The sequence below is a fragment of the Macaca thibetana genome, chromosome 14, assembly GCF_024542745.1.
Source record: "Macaca thibetana thibetana isolate TM-01 chromosome 14, ASM2454274v1, whole genome shotgun sequence".
Lineage (NCBI taxonomy): Eukaryota > Metazoa > Chordata > Mammalia > Primates > Cercopithecidae > Macaca > Macaca thibetana.
This window is the reverse complement of record NC_065591.1, coordinates 114547398-114570427: the sequence shown is the minus strand read 5'-3', so window position 1 is coordinate 114570427 and position 23030 is coordinate 114547398. Positions and strand designations below refer to the sequence as shown.

Sequence of the window (23030 nt, the reverse complement as noted above, 5' to 3'; positions counted from 1 at the left end):
TAGTGGCTCAGACTTTGGCGTTTGGAGAGAGGTCAATTTAATTTCCGGTTCTACTATCTAGTAACTACATATACCTATGCAGCTCTCAGATCCTCAGTTCCTTATCTGCAAAATGGGGATAATAATGCCTATCCAAGAGGCTCTTGTAAGGATAAATGAGATAAAGCAAAGAGTTTTACAAATGGTAGCTAATTATATAAATATTCCTGTTAACAAACCCTTATTAAACACACACATAAAGTACTGTATGGCTGCTCTCTGATTTTTTTTTTTTTTTTTTTTTTTTTTTAATATACAAGGTTTCAGAAGTCCCCAGGACTGAAGAGGTTGTTTCTAATGCTCTAGGAATTACACAGATCTCTTTCTTCGTGAGTGCTGAGTGTCATAAGGCCAGTTCTGGAGTGGGGTTTAAGGATTATCACGTGAAGATCCCCTCTCCACTCTTCATTTATTCGCTACAGTCAATGCTGCTCCAAATTCCATTAAGTAAAAGGTTTTCTCTCATCCATATACATTGAACTATGGCTTGACTTTGGTCAGATACAAGGGAATAATTGCTTTGAGGAGGTTCTAGTAACATCAAAACACAAGTGTAGGACTCAAGTGATTTGTCAGGCAGCTTTTAAAATTATTGATTATAAAAGCAAGAAGAAAGAAATTTTCCTTGGTTTTAAGGCAAGCTTTGACTGTGTGTGTTTTTTTTTTTTTTTTTTTTTTGGAACTACAATTCCCAGAATGCCATCTACTTTATAGAAATAAAAGCCTACTTGAATTTCATATTGAGAGTCTGAGATCAATTTCCTTGTCTCTTTCATGGCTCATAAACTACTCAGATCCAAGCAAGAGTATGCCTAGGAGAGGCTTCGAAGACTAACATGAGGCAGGGAAAGGGACCAATAATGAAACGCTCACCTGAATAATATTTTCGAGGCATTATTTGTCTAATTGCTTCCGTTCTGTTTTCCTTTTTACTGGAAAACTGGTTATCCTATAATGTTCAGTGTACGAAGCACTATATAGCCAAACAATGACTAGGGCTATAACCTATTCTAACCCGAGGGTTTATAGTTCATCATTTAAAAAGTCCAAGGCAAATCAATCTGAGGAAAACAGCGTTATTTGATGATCTCCGAATCAGAACCAAGAATCTAACCATAATTTTGATTTTTATAAGCATTATTCTTACTTTGAACTATATTAGATGGTATTTAAACTGTACTTTTGTAAGAACAAGGGTTAAAGTCAGGTCCCCGAGCACTGGACAAAAGGAAGAAAAACCCAACAACTGGGGAAATGAGGTCACTTAATGGATCCTTACCTTGGTTTCTTCATCTTAAAAACACAGACAAAAATACCTATCCATTGCAAAAGATTTTTCCTTTCCAGTGGCCCCATTTCTATAACTAAAACGACTCCCATTTATTACCTAGGAGACTATAAATCTCTTAGAGCCAGGATAAAAACAGGGTTTGGAGCCGTGGAGTCAGACTGCCTGAGTTTTCTGCTCCACCACTCACTAGATGCAACAAATGGGTATAATATAAACTTTTAAAGCCTCATTTGCAACCTTCAAAATGGGATCATGATAGCATCTACCACGGCTGCAATAAAGATTAAATGAGATAATACATGTAAAGTGTTTAGCACAAATGGGCTCATGATATGCATTCTATAAATGCTAGCTGTTGTTAGAGGAACCCTTAATCTTTGGCTTCTCTTGTTCCTTCAATCCTCGTATCTAATCTGTCACCCAACCCTATCAATTATTTCATTTATATACATAAAATTTCAGTTAAAGTTTTGTCTGAAAAACAAAAAAACAAAAAAACAAACTGGGGCCGGGAGGGGTGGCTCACGCCTGTAATCCTAGCACTTTGGGAGGCTGAAGTGCACGGATTGCCTGAGCTCAGGAGTTCGAGGCCAGCCTGGGAAACGTGATAAGACCCATTCTCTACTAAAAGTGGAAAAAATTAGCCGGGCATTGTGGCGCACGCTACTCGGGAGGCTGAGGCATGAGAATCGTTTGAACCCGGAAGGTGCAGGTTGCAGTGAGACAAGATCGTGCCACTTCATCCTAGCCTGGGCGACAGAGCAGGACTGTCTCCAAAACAAACAAACAAACAAACAAACAAACTGGGAACATCCCAAAGTCCACCCTTGGGTGACTGAATAAATATATCATGGCACCTCCAGATACTAGAATACTATGTACCATGTCCATATGTACTATGAACATATAAATATAATCATTGCTCAGCTATCTGTGAGGGAGTGGTTCCAGGACTCCCTGCCGATACCAAAATCCAGAGATGGGCAAGTCCCTTTTATAAATTGGAGTAATATTTGTATATAGCCTATGCACATCCTCCTATATATTTTAAATTATCTCTAGATTATTTATAATACCTAACACAATGTAAATACTATGTAAATAGTTGTTATACTATATTGTTCTGGAATAAAGCCAAGAAAAAAAGTCTCTGTACATGTTTAGTACAGATTCAACCATCCATTTATTCCCCAAGTATTTTTGATCTGTGGTTGGTTGGATCCACAGATGCGAAAGCCATGGATACGGAAGACCAACTCTACAGAATGAGACCCAAGATACACATGGGTATTTTGTTAAATGAAAATAACCAGTTGCCAAAGAGGATGTCTAAATCGATCTCATTTGGTTAAAACCATGTAAAAAGATTCTCAGGCTCACAAGTTATCAGAGAAAAGTAATTTAAATCTATAATAGGACAGGATTTTATAACCCATCAGAATGGCAGAAGTTAAAAGACAGTAATTCTGAGGACTGGTAACTTGTAGGCACTTGTGGGTAAAGTTGAAGATGTCCATCTGCCCATGAACCACAGTTCTACTCCTGGGGACTTAGACCCTAAGGAAACTCTTGCATGCATACCCAAGGAGGCATACGATGACGGGCACAGAGCATTGTCTGAAATAACGAAAACTGGAAAAAAACTAAATATTCGTCAATATTCAACCAAGACCATGTCTTAGTTCAAAAGAATGATTGTAAAATCCCAAAAACATAATATTGACTGAGCAAAATGGGCATCATACATCCATATATAGATACATATTTATCTACTAATTATAGATTACCCATGAAATAAATGAATGGAAGATTGGTGAGAAGGATGCACACTCATGTAAGAGTATGTATTGATAACCTCTGAGGGGGAAGAAAGGGGAATGAGTTTGAGAAGGGGTACATGGAAACTTTATCTGTAATATAGTATGAATTTTAAAAATATGTCTGAAACATATATGGCAGTAAGGGTTCTACTGTATTTTTCTCTGTACTTTTTTATAGGTTAGAATTTTTGCATGATTAAAAAAAAAAAAAAAACAGCATCAGCAACAAAACAAGGACATCCTCCAAGCACAATAACCTTAGACAAGTTTCTTCATCTCTGTTAGCCTCATTTTCATTATCTGTAAAATAGGAAAAGCAACGCCTTCCCTACAGGATTGTGATGGAGAATTGAGTGAAACTAAGATAGGCTCTTAAAAAGTGATGTCATTGTTATTGTTGTCATATCCATCCAACAGTCTCTCTGTCCATTGTGTGTTTAGTCTCTAATTCAAAATGCACCAGCTTGCATAATAATCGTCCTTAAACACTGCTGCATCTCACTGCCCTCCCCAAGAACCTGTATTCTCTCTGCCTGGCTTTCCCAGCCCAGTCCAATCAAGGGTGTCTGTCTCTCTGAAGCTGTCCAGATGCCTCTTCCGCCTCTAGCACCTTGGTGACAGCTGTTATCACTTTTACTGTGACATATCACTAAGACACTTATGAGATTGATTCAACTAGATATCCCCAGTGAAAAAAAGGGAGGGGAAGATGAAAGGAAAGAAGAAAAAGAAAGATAAGAAAGAAAGAAAAGACTCAGGACTGGGCTCTACTTCTGGTTCCCACACGAGCCCTTGCAGTGACTCTATCCTGAGGACAAGTCATGTGAGTTCTGTAAGACTCAATATCCTCATCTGTGGTAGGATGGTTACACTTCATGACCTGAAAATGTATCTTCCAATACTATGAGCACATTTTTAAGACTCCCTTATAATCAGACTCCTACTCAGTCCATTTTCCCTACACTCAAATCCTCCGCAAGCCAGCTGGGCTCCCGAAAGTGCCGCAAACATGTCACTCCCATTCTGTTCTATTATCCAGATCTTAGCTTGTTTTCAAGACCCTGCCCAAGTTCCAGGCCTTCCAATAAATTTTCCTTAATATATTTCAGCCTGAATTAAAAAAAAAAAAAATCGGCCAGGCACAGTGGCTCACGCCTGTAATCCCAGCACTTTGGGAGGCCGAGGCAGGTGGATCACAAGGTCAAGAGATAGAAACCATCCTGGCCAACATGGTAAAACCCCATCTCTACTAAAAATACAAAAATTAGCTGGGTGTGGTGGCACAAGCCTGTAGTCCAAGCTACTCAGGAGGCTGAGGCAGGAGAATCGCTTGAATCCGGGGGGGCGGAGGTTGCAGTGAGCTGAGATCACACCACTGCACTCCAGCCTGATGACAGAGCGAGACTCCTCCCCTACCACACACACACGCAAACAAAAACTCACACAATATAATTTATAAGGAGCCAGTCACTATTCTAAACAATTTAGATATATTTATTTTAGCCTTATGATAACTGGTTAACTATTATTATTATCCCATTTTTACTGATGAAGAAACTGAGGCACAGAAACATTAATTGGACTTGGCCAAGGTTATACAGCTAGTAAGTGGCAGAGCCACTATTTGAACCCAAATGGTCTGCCTCAGACACCATGCACTTCACCACCACACTAAAACCTCCTAATCAATAGCTTTTACCTTCTTCTGTACTCTATCATATCCTCAGTGCCTCAGTTGTAACAGAGTGGTATCACCACATTATTTTACATCCCCTTACTTTTTTTGGTAGCTCATAGCACAAGGTTAAATCCCTTAAATTCTGGTTATTAGATTAAATCTTTATATGATCATACAAGCCCTGGGAGGTAGACCTCTACTAGCTCTGAATGGGCCAAGTAAGATTCGATCCCCAATTATTTGTACTTTATTGACATTCATAGCAATCCTGTGAGATAGGCAAGTCAGGTTGTTTGACAGATGAGAAAAAGTGAGCCAAAAAAAGAATTAAGTGGGTCAGGCATGGTAGCTCATGCCTGTAATCCTAGCACTTTGGGAGGCTGAAGTAGAAGGACTGCTTGAGGCTAGGAGTTCAAGACCAATCTGGCCAACATAGTGAGATCCCATCTCTATTATAAATATTTAATACTATATAAAATTTTTTAAAAAATAAAAAAAGAGTTAAGTGATTTATTCCAGATTATACACTAAACAGTAATGCCTGGACCAAATCGAGTCCACCTGACTCCACATCCTTTTCTATACCAGGCTTTCTGGAATTTCTCCCAGGTGAGGTCCTAGTCTGGAGACACTTGGAATATGGACAGGAAATAAATGGTATGAGAAATGCAAATCCCCTGATTAATACCCACTGCACTTTTTAATTTAAAAATATCTGAATATGGAAAAAAGATGGTGCCCAGCTCTCCTTGGCTGCTTGGAGACCCGTCTCACACACATGGCGCTCATTAGGGCAGCTTGCCCTTACTCTCATTTGGAATGACACCAGTAATTATTTAACTGTATATTTTACAGCCCATTATTATCTTACACAAGCCAATTCCTCACCTGTTATTGGCGCCCTGGTCCCAGGTATGGTGGTTTTGCTCGCGAGCCATCCGAGCTGCTTTTCCACTTGCTTCCTCTCCCGTCTCGTGCAGGCTTCCCCGTCGAGGGCTTTCCTCGTCTAAGCTGTCGCGCTCCATATCGTTGTCCTGGATTCGATCATCAAACTCAGAATGGGACATCATCTCTTGAGTGAGGCTTTCTGAATCAGATTCCAATGAGTCTTTTGAAATCCGATGTAAGTCTTCTTTCTTCAAAGGTGGGTGTGTGGGCTGGACATTTAAGTTGGTATGACGGACAGGAGACTGAATAGAGAGCTTGGGAATTAGTTTACTTTTACTCATCTTGAAAAATGCAAAAAATTAACAGGGGGATACTCTTGTTGATAGGAGCAGCTGGCTGATATTTAAAGTTGTGGTTCACAAAGGCGTTACCTGAAAAAAATTATATGTATGTTACTCTGCGACTACTGAAATCTCAATAATGTCAATGTTAAACAAATATTTAAATGAGTAAGAAAACCTTGTTCTATTATCTGCAGGCTTTTGTATGCACCCTTTTGTGTGTATAAGAAAGGTCTATTAGAAAAACAATTGTTTTTCTCTCTACAGAAACACATCTGATGTAGCGCTCATAAGCAGCCTGGGTAATCGAATGCAGTTTTATTGATGAAATAAATGGCTGCTTGGGAAGTGGATTCTATTTCTAACTTCCAATAAAGTTAGAAAAGGCTTGTTCCAGACAAACCTTGACTAAGACAAATGGTTAATTATGGACAGTACTTGGATAGCCTTATTTCAAATGCCCAGGGCAACAATATAAATATGGCCCATAGTTATTCATGGATAGAGTAAACCAGGTTCAGGGGCTATCTTTTGGAAAGTAAAGTAAGAAGAAGAGTGTGGTTTTCCATAGTTGGAACTGTAAATGGGGAAGCTGTTTTGTTCCTAGACCTATCTGGGCTGGCAACATCATTTGGAAAAGACTTTCTGATAGCCAGGTTGTGACTAGATAGGAACATATAATTTAGGTGGACATAAATGGAGATCAACCTCATCCAGTATTTTTTTAAAACCCATAATAACGATTAAAATTGTTCAACAATCGTGCCTGTAATACCAGCACTTTGGGAGGCTGAGGTGGGCAGATCACTTAAGTCCAGGAGTTCAAGACCAGCTTGGGCAACATGGTAAAGCCCCGTCTCTACAAAAAAAAAAAAAAAAAAAAAAAAAAAAATTAGTGGGCATGGTGGGATGGGCCTGTAGTCACAACTACTCAGGAGAGTGCGGTAGAAGGGTCACTTGAGCCAGGCAGGCAGAGGCTGCAGCGAGCCAAGACTGTACCACTGCACTCCAGCCTGGGTAACAGAGGGAGACCCTATCAGAAAAAAATAAATAAAACTATTCAACAAAAGATTTAGTGGCCTTGTGAATTCTGCCACTGAGCGATTCAAAGTGGAGCCTGGAGGTCTACATTACGGAATGGGATGCTATCCTGGGGAAAGTTGAGTGGGTGGGAGATTGGCCTGAATTACAGCTAGGAGTTAGCTGGAGTCCCTTCCAACTCACTTATGAGTATGATTCAAGTGAATCTTCGCTGTCTCTAAGGGACATTATAAAGACCCATGGAAAGGGTGCTTTGAGTTCATATAGGACCGAACGGACATGATGTTTTTGGATTGTGCTTCCTTTCACCTCTACCTAGCATTTCTATTTTGGTCTATTTTCTATCTCACTGCCTTTATACTCATTTTTTTTTTTTTCCTGTGAGTCAGGTAACAGAAACCTTTACCAATAGAAATTAGTGTAAAATTTGTCTTAATGGCTTGCTCTTGTTTTTTTGGCAAATCCTAACTTTAATTAAATGACACAACCTAATTACTATTCCTAGGACTGCTTATAATGTTGACCTTGTTGCTAATGTTTCCAAGGAACATCATCAAATCCTTGGAGGAAAGCACCTTAACAAACAACAGGCAAAAGGGAACGTTCATATGTAAATACACATGCAGTGAGTTTTCTATTGAATTTGAAGTCTGTGCTGTTGGTAGACTAACATAGTATTCTCTCATTTTACAGATTGGTTTGTTGTATTATTTTGTCTCTTATTTTTAAAACACACACTGCATTCTGCCTTATTATTTTAATTGTTGCTTTTTTAGGATGTGCCAAGAAAGCAGCAAATCTATCAAATACTAACACATTTTAACTAAAAGAGTTTCACATCAGTTTTACTGGAAGAGCTAAGGTCACTGAATTCGAGATCCTGACGGGCAAGCTTAGGCGTTATAGTGCAACTTAGAATTACTCTTAAAATAATTCAGCCCCTTGAACTTCGCTTCTTAAATGAAACAGGCTAAGCTTTCTTGGAATGAATAAATAATAAAACAGTAACCACAGAAGATAATTTTGTTGATGTTAGCGGATTCCTGAAGTTTGCTAAAGTATGCAAAGAGCAAAGCCAAATGCCACAAAAGCTGGATTTTCTGTGGAGGCCTGATCTTACGAAAACATGGGGTTGAAGAAGGAACAGCTGACAGCTTGAATAAGTTAGAAAGTGGGCGCTTAAATTTAATGAATGTGGCTCCCTCCTTCCGTCCAGTGGAAAAAAAAAAAGGTTGTGCCGCTGAAATTTCTTACCAAGAGAAGTGACCAGTCTCCTGAATAAACAAGACAGGGATAGATCCCATGGCACCTAGGGACTAAGAGGCGGCCAGCTCCCCAGGGATCCCTGCAGTGGGTCTAGTCCACTAGGATGGGACAAACGAACTTCCTCCTGGAGGGGAAAAGGAACCCTGCTTGGGCTCACCAAGATGAATCGTAAAGAAAAAGGAACGAACCCTGGTTTGAAACAGGCCGGAAGCTGCCCAGTAGAGGCGTTCGGTTTGTTTTTTACCTTTGCTTGTTCCTGAGGAACAAGACCCGTCACAAGGGGCGTTTGGAGGTCCAGGAAGTGACGAGTCGGCGGGCCTGGTGCCCCGGACCGGTCCTAATTGACCGGGAACAGGGCTGCTCTGGGTGCCCGGGCGCCGAAGCCTCGAATCACAGCCCCCCAGCCCCTTGGTGCGGCCTCGCCCCCTTTTCGCTCCCCACTCCGTCCCGAAGGCTCCGGCGCCGGCTCCTCCCCAGCTTGCTCGGGTGGTTTCCTGCAGTCCCTATCCCCAGTCAGCCCTTCCCGTTTCCCTCCCCGGGCGCGCCGCCCACCCCGGATCCGGGGGGCCACCGCCCGTCACCTGCCCGGCGCTCGTCCGCGGCCCAGACGCGGGCGGCCCCGCATCCTCCCGCGCCGCCGCCGCCGCCGCCGCCGCCCGGGCCCCCGCCCGCCCCGGCGCTGCCCTGGAGACCGCAGACAACACAGACGCCGGCCTCCACTTGGGCGGAGCAGGACCCGACCTAGGATCCCGCGTCCCGAACCGCACCCCTGGCCCTGGCACGGAGGCTGCAAACGGCCGTAATAACGACATCGGGGCAGAGCTGGAGGAGCCCTAGCGCCCCGGGAGAGGCTGCCTCGCCGCCGAACTTCCAGCGCCGGAGGGCAGAGGCCGCCCGGGGCAGGAGATCTTTGCCACAAGTAAAACTACTAGGATACGCGAGGAACTACTACAAATCAAGAAGAAAAGGAACCCAATTAAAGAATGGGTAAATGGAAAGGTATTTCACAAACACACGAGAAATCTAAATGGCCAATAAATATCTGTTTATCGAAATGGTGCTTTAATTCATTAGTAATCAGAAGATGGCCAATTAAAACCACAGCGGATAATACCACACTCACCATTAAGTTGAGTGGAAAAGTCCAAAGCTGAAACGTCTGGCAGCGTCAGGTGCTAGGGAGGATGTCATGCAAAGAAGCCTCACCTGCGGGCGGACGTGAGAACCGATGCAACCAACCATTTTGGAAAATGGTTTGACATTAGCCAGGATATGTATACCTTGGGATCCAGCAATTTCACACTTAGGTATTTTCCCTAAAAAGTGAGTGCTCCTGTGCATGCAAACTGGAAATAACTGAACTATCCATCAACAATAGAATGGTTAATTAGATTATGGTATTCCCTATACTGGCCTACTACACAGCAGTGTAAATGAATGAAATACAACTACGTGTAACAATATGGAGGCATACTAAAAACACAATTTTGAACAACAAAAACCCAGAAAAAATACATACTGTATGATTTTTGTATATAAGTTAAAGACAGTCTAAATTACACTCTACAATGATTATGGCTCCATACTTAGTGGAGGAAACTATGAAAAAAAGCAAAAAAGCAATTGTTTGGGAATCACTACCCACTTAGTGATTTCCATGAAGTTTGGAGGATTGTGGTCGGTTCTGGCAGGTAGGGAGAAGAATGTTTTTGAGATTGTATCTCCTGACCTTAATGGTGGCTATATAGATGTTCATCTTGTAAAAATTCCTTAAGCTGTACATTTATGTATGGGTAGAATATTTCACTATCAAAAAAGGTTTCAAAAAAACATAAAGAAAGGAAGCATTAGGAATTATCTTCACATTAAAACAACAAGTAGATTTGAATAACTATCTTCAAAGATTGGTTTGAGGCCAGGTGCGGTGGCTCACCCTGTAATCCCAGCATTTTGGGAAACCAAGTCGGAGGATTGCTTGAGCCCAAGAGTTCAAGACCAGCCTGGGGAACATGGCAAAACCCTGTCTCTACAAAAAATGTTAAAAATTAGTTGGACGTGGTGGCGCGCGCCTGTAGTCTCAGCTACTTGGAAGGCTGAGGTGGGAGGATCACCTGAGCCCGGGAGGTTGAGGGTGAAGTCAGCCAATATCGTGCCATTGCACTCCAGCCTGGGTGAGAGGGAGACCGTGTCTCAAAAAAAAAAAAAAAAAAAAAAAGAATGCTTCGACCGGGCACAGTGGCTCATGCCTGTAATCCCAGCACTTTGGGAGGCCGAGGCGGGTGGATCACCTGAGGTCGGGAGTTTGAGACCAGCCTGGTCAACATGGCGAAACCCTGTCTCTACTAAAAGTACAAAAATTAGCTGGGCATGGCGGCATGCGCCTGTAGTCCCAGCTATATGGGAGGCTGAGGCAGAAGAATTGCTTGAACTGGGGAGGCAGAGGTTGCAGTGAGCTGGGATGTGCCACTGCACTCCAGCCTAGGTGACAAAGTGAGACTCCGTTTCAAAATAAAAATAAAAATAAAAAAAGAATGCTTCAATACCAGTTGCCTCATTAATGATAGGAAACATAGGAAATTGGAAAATGTTCTTACTACCCAGCTTTCACACTTTTTATTCTGTTTTTTATTTGAGTTAGTTTTTTTTTTTTTTTTTAACTTTTTTGGCAGCAGGAACCTTGTCTTATGAGTGCACAGTAGGACCTCGATGTCTGTAGAAGAAATAAAAGCAAGGTAGCTGAAACCGTTAGTGTTATTCTGCCCAGTATATTATACAAGGTATTATTATAGCAACTGCAAACATGAAAGCAAATTTCAAGCAAAAGGATTTAGTCCTAATAGTGGCTTCCAGAATATGTTATAGAATCAATGCTGAGTCATTCACACTTGTCCACTTTTGATGCTGTGGTTCTTTAGACTCTTCCAATGTTTTCTGCACTATCCAGAAGAGATTTTAACTGGCTTTTCTGAAAATCAGTGGTCCCTACCTGATTGAGGAGTCTGTCAACCCAGCAGCTACTTGCAGAGACTAGTCACACATAGAGCATGGGACACTCTGGGCTTGATCTTCCTCCTTCTCTCCTTGTAATGGCTGTCCTGAGTATTTGGAGTGACTAAAGGACGGAATAATCAACACGAGTAGTAGTCAGGGTCTGTAAGGAGACAGAAACCATGCCAGTTACTATAATGGAAATAATTTAATATGAAGATTTATTAACTGAAAAGTTGAAAAGGGAACACAAGTGTCATAGGGGTAGTAAACACGGGAAGCAGCTTCCACCTCTATGGCTGGGGATCACAGGAAAGAATTATTTACACTTAGAAGGATTAACACTGAAATTATTAACACTCAGAGCTGGGACCCAGGCCTCTCAGGAGGGTGAAATCCCAAGCTAGTAGGTGCTGGCGTTTTTGAAAAGGAATCATGAAGCTGGTTCTGAGAGTGCTGGGAAAACTAGAATCAGCTACTGCTACTGAAACCAACTGAGCTGCTGGAGTGAACAGACGTTGTCAAGGTGACCTTGAGAGGAAAAGGAAGGAGCAGTCCCTTTTCCAGTCTCCAGGCTTAGGGTCTCCCTCTACTGTCCCCTCCTGGCAGAGTCCCACAAGGAGCCGGCTGGCAAAGAAAAATGAGGCTTGTAGGTGTTGCCCCAGCATTATGATCACAGTATATGAGAGTGAAGCTGAGAGACAATGGTTTAACAAGCAGCACAGTAATGCTCTGCTTTTCAGAATTCTTAAGGATTACAGAGTGCATACAAACAAAATAAAACCGTAAAGTGCATTGTTTTCATCTGCTGTTATGGTAATAATGTTGATAATTTACATATGAATAGCACTTCACAGGGTCTGCAAAGTGCTTTTGCATATATTATCTTTTAGAATTCAGCTGTCAACCTGACCCCAAACTAACCAAAATACACAGAATAGGAAAAACAAGTCAAAAAACACTTAAATACATAGGTTAGTAATACTGAACTGAGTTTACTCCTTTTCCACCCCATGCCACCCATTCATGCAACTCCCTTCTTTCTGTTTCCCTGTCCTACACATCACTCATGCTCTGTTCGTGAAATCCTTCCTCTACTCCATTTCCCTTTTTGGTCTTACCCCTCCTGAGTCCACCAGACCTATGCCTAGCTCAGCAGCATCTCCTCCAGCAGGAATTTTGGGACAGTTCCCCACATTGATGCTTCTTGGACTAGGGTGCTTCTCAACCTGGAGCAGTTTTATCCTTCAGGGACAGTTAACAATATCTGGAGACATTTTTTATTGTTATGACTTAAGGGAGTACTACTGGCATCTAACGAACAGAGGCCAGGGATGCTACTAAACATCCTAAAATGCATAGGACGGTCCCCCCACCCCCCTGCCAAAATTATGTGATCCAAAATGTCAATAATGCCGAGGTTGACAAACTCTGTGCTAGGCTAGTGGCCCTTGGTCTGTGGTCTCAAGGCACCCAACTGCATGCTTCTAGCTTTATACATATGCTTGTACAACATTGCATTGGAATTACATGTTTATATTTATGTCATCTCCTTACTAAACTGTAAGCTCCCAGAGAACCAGAGAACAAGGACAAACGTAGTGAATGGCACCTAATAAATGCTCAGTAAATGTTGAAAAAAAGCCAGAATATCCTTAGACTTTAGTACCTGATTGGGGAGTGGATAAGTAGTCAGTCCCTTTAATAGAACTGGTAAGAGTGGCCAGTCAAACTTTGTAACAAGGATATACTCATATTTGGCATATAACAAGGATGATCAGATAATTTATTAAAATACTGGATAGCCAGGTGTGGTGGCACATGCCTGTAGGCCCAGCTACTCAGGAGGCTGAGATGGGAGGATCATTTGAGCCCGAGTTCAAGGCTGTAGTGAGCTATGATTGTACTACTGCACTGCGGTGTGGGCAACAGAGTGAGACTCTGCCACTAAAAAAAAAAAAAAAAAAAAAAGAAGAAGAAGAAGAAGAAGAGAAAAGAAAAAAAGAAAAAAAAGCCAACTAGGATACATTCCAGATTTTTTAAAAGGATGCTATTCATTAATTACACTGGGACAATAGGTACACACTGAAATTGTCCTGGGTAGCCAGGGAGTGTAGTCATTCTACATATAACTGTAATAAGTTTAATTGTCTGGTTTCTTCGCACGTAGAATGAATCAGGAGCAGCAAACGGGTCAAGGAAGGCACTCTCACGGCAGAAAGAAGGGACAGTACCAGCAAGAGAAGTAACAGATATATCACAAAAACAAGAGACGTTCAAACAAAGCAACCTGGGTTCATTTGGTGTAAGGAACAGCCTTATCCTTGAATATCCTGTATGAGAATCACAGTATTATGGCAAGATTAATTTTCATAATGATTAACTTTTGGAAACTTTAATAAATATTGACTAGAAAGGTAAAAGTCGGCCGGGCGCGGTGGCTCAAGCCTGTAATCCCAGCACTTTGGGAGGCCGAGACGGGCGGATCACGACGTCAGGAGTTCGAGACCATCCTGGCTAACACGGTGAAACCCCGTCTCTACTAAAAAATACAAAAAACTAGCCGGGCGAGGTGGTGGGCGCCTGTAGTCCCAGCTACTCGGGAGGCTGAGGCAGGAGAATGGCGTAAAAACCCGGGAGGCGGAGCTTGCAATGAGCTGAGATCCAGCCACTGCACTCCAGCCTGGGCGACACAGCAAGACTCCGTCTCAAAAAAAAAAAAAAAAAAAAAAAGAAAGGTAAAAGTCACGTAGCCTATTTTACAAAGACTTTCATCCAAAATATTGAAACATTTAACATCTCAAGAGATAAATCTCAGTTATCCAAAAGAAAAGAATTTACTTAGAATGAGTGGGCTGAGAATTTTAGAGGACCGAAATGGCAATAAATATATGTTTAAACAGAAAATGAAACTCAACAGACAGAAATATGAGTAACTTTGACACCCTTCTAAAAGAACGAGCCACGTGCTGGTGAAGCCCAGGGGAAGAGAATTCAGCCTGGTTGGGATCAGCTTTGGGAAATAGATGATCTGGAAGGATGGCTCTTAGGAATGCAAATGAACAATTATTATTATTATTATTATTTTGAGACAGAGTCTTGCTCTGTATCCCAGGCTGGAGTGCAGTGGTGTAATCTCGGCTCACTGCAAGCTCCGCCTCCCAGGTTCACACCATTCTCCTGCATCAGCCTCCTGAGTAGCTGGGACTACAGGCGCCTGCCACCACACCCGGCTAATTTTTTGTATTTTTTTTTTTTTAGAAGAGACGGGGTTTCACCATGTTGGCCAGGATGGTCTCGATCTCCTGTCCTCATGATCCACCCGCCTCGGCCTCCCAAAGTGCTGGGATTACAGGCATGAGCCACTGTGCCCGGCCTGAACAGATTATTAATAACAGCCTTTTTTCTCCTTGTTTGTGTCCTTGGTTTTCTTTCTTAAAAATAATTTTAAAACCTTTCATTATGAAAATTTGAAACCATATTCAACAGTAGAGAGAAAAATATAATGAATGGGCACATTGTTCTCACCCATCTTTAACAAAGATCAACATGTGGCCAACCTTGTTTCTATACATACTGTGCTCTTCCCTGGCTAAATCATTTAGAAGCAAATCTCAGCTATCGCATGGTTTAATCTGTAAGTACTTATGATGTGTCCTAAGAGATCATTTTTAAATAACCATGACACCACGATCACATCTAAAACAAAATTAGTAATAACTTCTTAATATCATCTAATCCTCAGCGTTCAGACTTCCCAGACTGTCTCCTACGTGTCTTTATAATTGGTTGGTTTAAATTAGGACCCAAACAAGTTCTACAAAGTGATTTTTAAAAGCTAACAGCTCGACTGGGCACAGTGGCTCACACCTGTAACCCCAGAACTTTGGGAGGCCAAGGTGGGCGGATCACTTGAGTCCAGGAGTTCAGGACCAGTCTGGCCAACATGGTGAAACCCTGTCTCTACTAAAAATACAAAAATTAGCTGAGCATGGTGGTGCATGCCTGTAATCCTGCTATTCAGGAGGCTGAGACAGGAGAATCTCCTGAACCCTGGGAGGAGGAGGTTGCAGAGAGCCGAGATTGTGCCACTGCACTCCAGCCTGGGTGACAGAGTGAGTAAAACTCAGTCTCAAAAGAAAATAACAGCTTTATTGAGGTATAATTCACATACCACACAATTCACCCTCTTAAAATGCACAACTGAATAATTTTTAGAATATTCAGAGTTTTCTCAATCATCACTACCAGCTAATTCCAGACTGTCTCCCCAAAGGAAGCCCTGTATCCATTAGCAGTCACCCCTCATTCCCCACTTCCCTCAGCCCTTGGCAGCCACTTATCTCTTTTTTGTCTCTTTGGATTGGTGTATTCTGAACATTTCATATAAATAGCATCATACAATATCTGTTTTGTGAGTGTGTGTCTGGCTTTTCTCACTTAGCATAATGTTTTCAAAGTTCATGTTACAGCATGTATCAGTACTCTTTCTTTTTATTGCCAAACAATATTTCACTTTTTTTTTTTTTTTTTTTTGAGATGGAGTTTTGCTCTTGTTGCCCAGGCTGGAGTGCAATGGCGTGATCTAGGCTCACCACAACCTCCGCCTCCTGGGTTCAACCGATTCTCCTGCCTCAGCCTCCCAAGTAAATGGGATTACAGGCATATACCACCACGCCCGGCTAATTTTGTATTTCGTATTTTTAGTAGAGACGGGGTTTCTCCATGTTGGTCTGGCTGGTCTCGAACTCCTGACCTCAGGTGATCTGCCCGCCTTGACCTCCCAAAGTGCTGGGATTACAGGCTTGAGCCACCACACGTCGTCTCACTTTATGAGTATACCACAACTTATTTACCCATTCATCATTTGATGACGATTTAGGTAGTTTTCACCTTTGACTATTATAAATAATATTGCTATTAATATTCCTGTACAAGGTTTTTTTTTTTTTGAGACAAGGTCTCATTGTCAGCTTGAGTGCAGTGACACTATTGTGGCTCACTGCCATCTTGACCTCAAGTGATCCTCCCACCTCAGCCTCCCAAGTAACTGGGACTATAGGCGAGGGCCACCATGCCCCACTAATTCCTTCTTGTAATTTTTTGTAGAGAGGGGGTTTCGCCACATTGCCCAGGCTGGTCTCAAACTCCTGAACTCAAGCGATCTGCCCACTTTGGCCTCCCAAAGTGCTGGGATTACAGGCATGAGCCACCGCACCTGGCTAATATTACTGTACAAGTTTTGTGTGTACAAGAGCATGGCGGCGCGTGCCTGTAATCCTGCTATTTGGGAGGCTGAGACAGGAGAATCTCCTGAACTCTGGGAGGAGGAGGTTGCAGTGAGCCGAGATTGTGCCACTTTTTAGAGTACTAAAAAGTAGGATGGAGTTTCACGATGAGCCACCGTGCCCCGCCTGTGTGAACATATGTTTCAATTCTCTTGGGTATATTCTCTCTAGGAGTAGAACTGCTGAAGCATATGGTAGCCCTATGTGTAACTTTTTGAGTAACAGCAAGGCTGTTTTCCAATGCGGCTGAGCTATTTTACATTCTCACCAGTCATGTCTGAGGGCTGTCATTTCTCTATAACCTTTCCAAACTTTGTTCTTTTCTGTCTTTTTTATGACAGCCATTTTAATGGGTGTGAAGTGGCATTATATTCCAGTTGTGAATTGTGGTTTCCCATCTTTTCTTGTGCTCGTGGCCGTTTTTATTGCATAGTTATTTTAATAATATATTTCCAATTTCAGTTTAAAAACTAGTGTCTGAGCAATCTCTAAAGCTGATCGGTACGTTTTTAAAGTGTTGTAAAAACTCATGAGTTTTAATGTATTTAACATGTTTTGATCACTACTCTCTATTATTTATTTACTTATTTTTATTTTTTTAAATTTATTTATTTATTTTGAGACAGAGTCTCGACCTGTCACCAGACTGAAGAGCAGTGGGGTGATCTCAGCTCACTGCAACTTCCGCCTCCTGGGTTCAAGCAATTCTCCTGCCTCAGCCTCCTGAGTAGCTGGGACTACAGGTACACGCCACCACACCCAGCAAATTTTTGTATTTTTAGTAGAGATGAGGTTTCACCACGTTGACCAGGATGGTCTTGGTCTCTTGACCTCGTGATCCACCCACCTCGGCCTCCCAAAGTGCTGGCTCCCAAAGGCGTGAGCCATCGTGCCAGGCCCAATCACTACTCTTTTTTAATGCTCAGATGATCCCATCTTTGGCTACTGAAAGTCCCTGTAGGGTGTATACAATTTGGTTTCTGGGCCCTTTAACACAGTCCCAGAAGAGTCTCTGATAGCTTCTTTGCTTTCTAGTATAAAATGTTCTAGCCTCGTTGATGTGGTTTGGATATTTGTTCCCTCCAAATCTCATGTGGAAATGTAATCTCCAGTGTTGGAGGTGGAGCCTGGTGAAAGGTATTTTGATCACAGGGGTAGAGCCCTCATGAATATCATGGCACCAACCCGTTGCTAATGGGTGAGTTCTCACTCTGAGTTCACCAAGATCTGGTTGCTTAAAAGGGTGTGGGCCAGGTTGGCAGCTCATGCCTGTAATCTCAGCACTTTGGGAGGCCGAGGTGGGCAGATCACTTGAGCCCAGGAGTTTGAGATCAACCTAGGCAAGACGGCATTTGGGGAGAATAATGACATTTTTGTGGCCTTAGTTTTGGTTTGCTTCTAACTGGAAACAAGACATAGATCAGAAAATGTAGGAAAAAATTAACATTTGGGTTTTTTTTTTAATTTTTTTTTCAGACGGAGACTTGCTCTGTTGCCCAGACTGGAGTGCAGTAGTGTGATCTTGGCTTACTGCAACATCCGCCTCCTGGGTTCAAGCGATTCTCCTGCCTCAGCCTCCCAAGTAGCTGGGATTACAGGCACCTGCCACCACACCCGGCTAATTTTTGTATTTTTGGTAGAGATGGGGTTTCACCATTTTGGCCCAGCTGGTCTTGAACTCCTGACCTCGTGATCCACCCACCTCAGCCTCCCAAAGTGTTGGGATTACAGGTGTGAGCCACCTGTGCCTAGTCTAAAAATTAACATATTTCAACAGGTCTGGAGGAATTATCAATTATAACAAATTTGCTCTTGAACAAATTTGTTCAAAGCAATCATAGGAAGGAAGAGGGCTTCTCTCTTGGAAGGTACAACTTTGAAAAATAGAACTACATTTCATCTAGATCAAAGCTCCATTATATGCCGGGCATGGTGGCTCATGCCTGTAATCCCAGCACTCTGGGATTGTACTTTTTGGTAGAAGCGATTCTCCTGACTCAGCCTCCTGAGTAGCTGGGATTACAGGCATGTACCACCACACCCAGCTAATTTTCGTATTTTTAGTAGAAATGGGGTTTCACCATGTTGGCTAGGCTGGTCTCAAACTCCTGATGCACCTGCCTCGGCTTCCTAAAGTGCTAGGATTACAAGCGTGAGCCATCGCACCTGGTCCAATGAAATAGACTAAACATCACTTCTGTGACAGTCCTATGAGAGTTGTGTAACTTGAATCTAACCACAAGAAAACAGACAAAGCTAAATTGAGGGATGATCTACAAAATAATCAGCCTGTAATCTTCAAAAATATCCAGGTCATGAAAGTCAAGCCAAGACTGAAGAACTGTTCCAAACTGAATGAGACTAAAATGAACTGGATCCTTTGGGACAACTGGAGAAACCTGAATGGAGTCTGAGGACTGTTCGTGGAAGCAGAACAGTGCTAATTTCCCACTTTTGATGGTTGCATTGTATTTTTAAAGGAGAGTGTTCTTATTTGTAGGAAGCACACACTTAAGGCTTTGTGGGGTGATGCGTATTATGTCAATTTACTCTCAAATGATTCCGGGGGACAAGTGCTTTGTTCTATCTTTACACTTTTCTGTAACGTTGTGATTGTCCAAAACATTTTTGTCAAGAGAACAAAAAATCAGCATGGTTGGATCTGGCCCCTGTCACAAATTACAGACTTAGAATGTGCACGTGTATTATTTTGTAATCGGTTTATTCAGATTCCAACAATGAGAAATGCTCCACATAAATGCCAGAGTTTGCTGTATAGCTTAAATAAACTGATTGAAAAAGAAAGGCATGTCCCAGTTACTTTCACATATGAAAACAGGAAGTATAACTTAGTATAGCCACTAGAAAAACATATAGTCTGCTTTTTATTAAAAAATTTTAAAAAGCCATCCATTAGGTCAATAATTAGTAAATTAAACCCATCATTTTCTTTTGCACATGTATTTGTCATGGAATCTCCAGGTAAAAATCTTGTCTGACAGACAAGGTCAGCTCAGGTGGTTTAGTAATCTAAGAAATTCGAATATTTGGGCCTACCTTGAGCTCTTCTTTGTGCCTTGGGGCATGGGTCCTGGGGCCTTCATGCCCATCTGACTCATTTGTTGTCATGCATCGCTCCTCCCTGACATTGGTTTGTGCTGGTTACATCTTAAAAGTCTGTCTTAGAAGTAACTTCTTTTTTTTTTTTTTTTTTTGAGACAGAGTCGCCCTCAGCCGCCCAGGCTGGAGTATGGTGGTGCGATCTCGACTTACTGCAATCTCCACCTCCCAGGTTCAAGTGATTACCCAGCCTCAGCCTCCCGAGTATCTGAGACTACGGGTGCACACCACTACGCCTGGCTAATTTTTGCATTTTTAGTAGAGACGGGGTTTCACCATGTTGGCCAGGCTGGTCTCGAACTCCTGACCTCAAGTGATCCGCCTACCTCAGCCTCCCAAAGTGCTAGGATTACAGGCATGAGCCACCGCACCCGGGCAGAAGTAACTTCTTAGGATCAGGGATCTTTAGGTACTTTGCATCCCAAATTTCTTTATTTTGTGACCAGAAGAAAATATTTAAAAAAAAAATTTTTTTTTAAAGCAGTTCCATTAGAGCAAAGCATCTGAAAAATCCTGTTCCATTTGAGGTAAGATGTTAGCTGGTCACACTGACCCTGATCCCCAAGGCTTCGTAGAATCCTCCTGCTCTGAAGTAGTGTCAGACATAATTATTTTTTTTTCTTTTCTTTTTTAAACTACAAGCTTTATGTGCATGGTTTGAATCTCATGTTGCTGCCCTAGCTCTGGGGCAGATCATTATCCAAGGACACCGTCTTGCATTGCACTGTGAGGTCATTGTTAATGTCTCAGCAATTAAGCTCCTTCCCCCAGGCTGGTCCACTGAGGTGACATTGCAGCAACCCTGAAATCACACGTTCTATTGCAGAGAGCACTACACAATAGTCTCTGGTACTTGGGTGTGCTTTTCATTTAATTTTGAATGTTTTACATTTTCCTTCCTCTTTGTTTTTGCTTCTGAGTACAACTTTGTGATGTAGTTCATGCAACGCACAGGGTGGGAAGCTGAAAGAGAAACATGTTGAAGATGAATATTTATTTTGAATAACATTGCACCCATTTACGTGAAACACTTTGATTGGATATCATATTTTTAGGTTCATAAAGTACTTTATAAAAACCTAAAACTTACTGATGCATATAAATGGTCTGAAGGCATTATTATACTCTTTTTTGTTTTTTGGCTTTTTTTTGGAGACAGGATCTCACTTTGTTGCCCAGGCTGGTGCAGTGGTGTGATCATGGCGCACTGCAGCCTCAGCCTCCAGGGCTTAAGTCATCCTCTAACCTCAGCCTCTTGAGTAGCTGGAACTACAGGCACACGCCACCATGCCCAGTTAATTTTTAAATTGTTTGTAGAGACAGGGTTTCACCATATTGCCTAGGCTGGTCTCAAACACCTGGGCTCAAGTGATCCACCCACCTCGGCCTCCCAAAATCCTGGAAGTATAGGCATGAGCCACTGCACCGGCCTATACTATAATTTTTTAAGAAGTCTTACTACATACACAATTTACTGGTAAAACTGAAAGAAAATATACAGATATTTCTGCTGTAAAATAATCTGCTGCTGAAACATTGCCTTAGCAAAACTGTACACTAAAAATAACAGGGTTTACTGCAAAAACAGGATCGGGGCAGATCACTCAAAGCCTATGCAACTCTGTACAAACAGACTAGAGACAGCCCCAGATAGTATTTTTAACATGTGCAAAACAACACAATTAAAATGCTGGATTTGAGGGTGCTAAGGCAAGGAGGATGAAAGTGAAGGCTTGCGCTCAGGAGAAAGTGAAACCCCCGAGATGTACTTTTCTGGGGAAGGAAGCCCCTGAGTAGTGCAGGTACTCATTTTACATTTTCTTAAAGTTGGCTGGGCGCGGTGGCTCATGTCTGTAATCCCAGCACTTTGGGAGGCCAAGGTGGGTGGATCACTTGAGTCCAGGAGTTCAAGACCAGCCTGGGCAACATGGTGAAACCCTGTCTCTACTAAAAATGCAAAAATTAACTGGGCGTGGTGGTGCATGCCTGTAGTCCCAGCTACTAGGGAGACTGAGGTAGGAGGACTGATTGAGCCTGAAAGGTCAAGGCTGCGGTGACCTATGATGGCACCACGGTGCTCCATCCTGGGCAACAGAGTGAGAGACCCTGTCTCAAAAAAAAAAAAAAAAAAAAATTGTTTTAAAAGTTGAACTGGACGGGCTTCCATTTTTCCAGCTAATAGACATAATTCTGCTCCCACTGTTTTGGTTCCTCTTGCCTAGGAAAAACAGCACAGGGAGCAAGCCAACTCACACGTGATATTCACATCATTTTCCTGTCCGCCAGGTGAGTATGTGATGACTAGTATTTAGAAACAGGTGTTGCAACACAATTGACTTGGATGTTGTTTACACACATTTTCCCCTCCCACCCCCAGTGTTCACACAGTCAATTCGCTTGTGTTCCTCCCCCAGCTAGTACGTCTATTATTCGGTCTTTGCAGTTCACACTAGTAGGTCAACACCTGAAGAGGCAGAGGTGTTATAAAAGACAAGCCTCCTACAAAAACCTCAGTAAAATCAGTAGAATAGAGCGGCAAAGCTCGCTGTATTTCTTGCAACTCCTGGCAGGTAGAATAAGTTAGTTTGCATGGGGGAAATAAAATGGTTGGAAGGTGGAATATTCTTGCTTTTCTATAGTCCTAGCTTCTGCCTTCCAGATCTTTATCAAGAATACAACCCCCAACCTCCACTTCCCATACACAATCTCCTTCCCAACCCCATTCTCTTCATTTTCTTTACATATTTTGTCTGGGGAATTGCAATGAAGTCATCCAAAGGACCTGAAACATGCCTTCTTGAATTAATTAAGCCTATAGTCACTCATTTAATACAAATGTATCAACTACCCTGTGCTAGAATCTGAGGATACAGAGTAAATCTGATTACTTACCACCTAAAGGAGTATTGTAGCTATATAAAAACACCGAAAATTACAATATGGGGGAAGAAGTGCTTCTATGACAAAGGTGTCATAGGATCCTCTGGCGGTCTTGGGGTATCCCTGTGTGTGACGTCAAAGAGTCAAGGATGGCTTCCCAAAAGGAAGTCACCTTCTGCTACGTGAACTTGAATGCTACTATTTATTTTTTGCAGATGAGTTTCCTTAAGTTCTATAATATGATTTAGGAGACTTTCTGGGGCTAAAAAAGTCAAATTTTATTCTTCTCCTTTTTAATGGTGACTAATTAATTGTGATGGTTAATTTTAAGTGTTAAGTTGGGTGGATTAAGAAATACCTCAAATCTGGTAAAGCATTATTTTTGGGTTT

General features: G+C 42.1%; 2 protein-coding genes and 1 long non-coding RNA gene across 12 annotated transcripts in view; 1 reads left to right on the top strand and 2 right to left on the bottom strand.

Annotated features, from left to right (window-relative positions):
• JHY (junctional cadherin complex regulator) overlaps positions 1–19750 on the bottom strand; it is an 81094-nt gene extending 61344 nt beyond the window's left edge. For 3 of the 8 annotated variants that reach the window (XM_050755585.1, XM_050755592.1, XM_050755591.1), the window contains exons 1-2: positions 8609–8862; positions 5717–6147 (exon numbers count right to left, since the gene is read on the bottom strand). In XM_050755585.1, the coding sequence (XP_050611542.1) occupies positions 5717–6057 (341 nt within the window). In that variant the 5' untranslated portion in view covers positions 6058–6147; positions 8609–8862. Of the gene's footprint in view, positions 1–5716; positions 6148–6832; positions 6917–8552; positions 8863–8945; positions 9602–11350; positions 11516–19697 lie in introns of those variants that run through there. The other 5 variants (XM_050755588.1, XM_050755586.1, XM_050755587.1 and 2 more) reach the window with 5 other exon arrangements.
• The window catches only part of LOC126934836 (uncharacterized), a 29249-nt gene extending 6757 nt beyond the window's left edge, over positions 1–22492 (top strand). The window contains exons 3-5 of one of the 2 annotated variants that reach the window (XR_007719121.1): positions 5809–5951; positions 17267–17383; positions 21983–22492. This is a non-coding gene — a long non-coding RNA (uncharacterized LOC126934836). Of the gene's footprint in view, positions 1–5808; positions 5952–17266; positions 17384–18952; positions 19855–21982 lie in introns of those variants that run through there. The other variant, XR_007719120.1, reaches the window with a different exon arrangement.
• CRTAM (cytotoxic and regulatory T cell molecule) overlaps positions 19833–23030 on the bottom strand; it is a 35048-nt gene continuing 31850 nt past the window's right edge. For both annotated transcript variants that reach the window (XM_050755612.1, XM_050755611.1), the window contains exon 10: positions 19833–20723. In XM_050755612.1, coding sequence (XP_050611569.1) covers positions 20593–20723 — 131 coding nt within the window. In that variant the 3' untranslated portion in view covers positions 19833–20592. The remainder of the gene's footprint in view (positions 20724–23030) is intronic.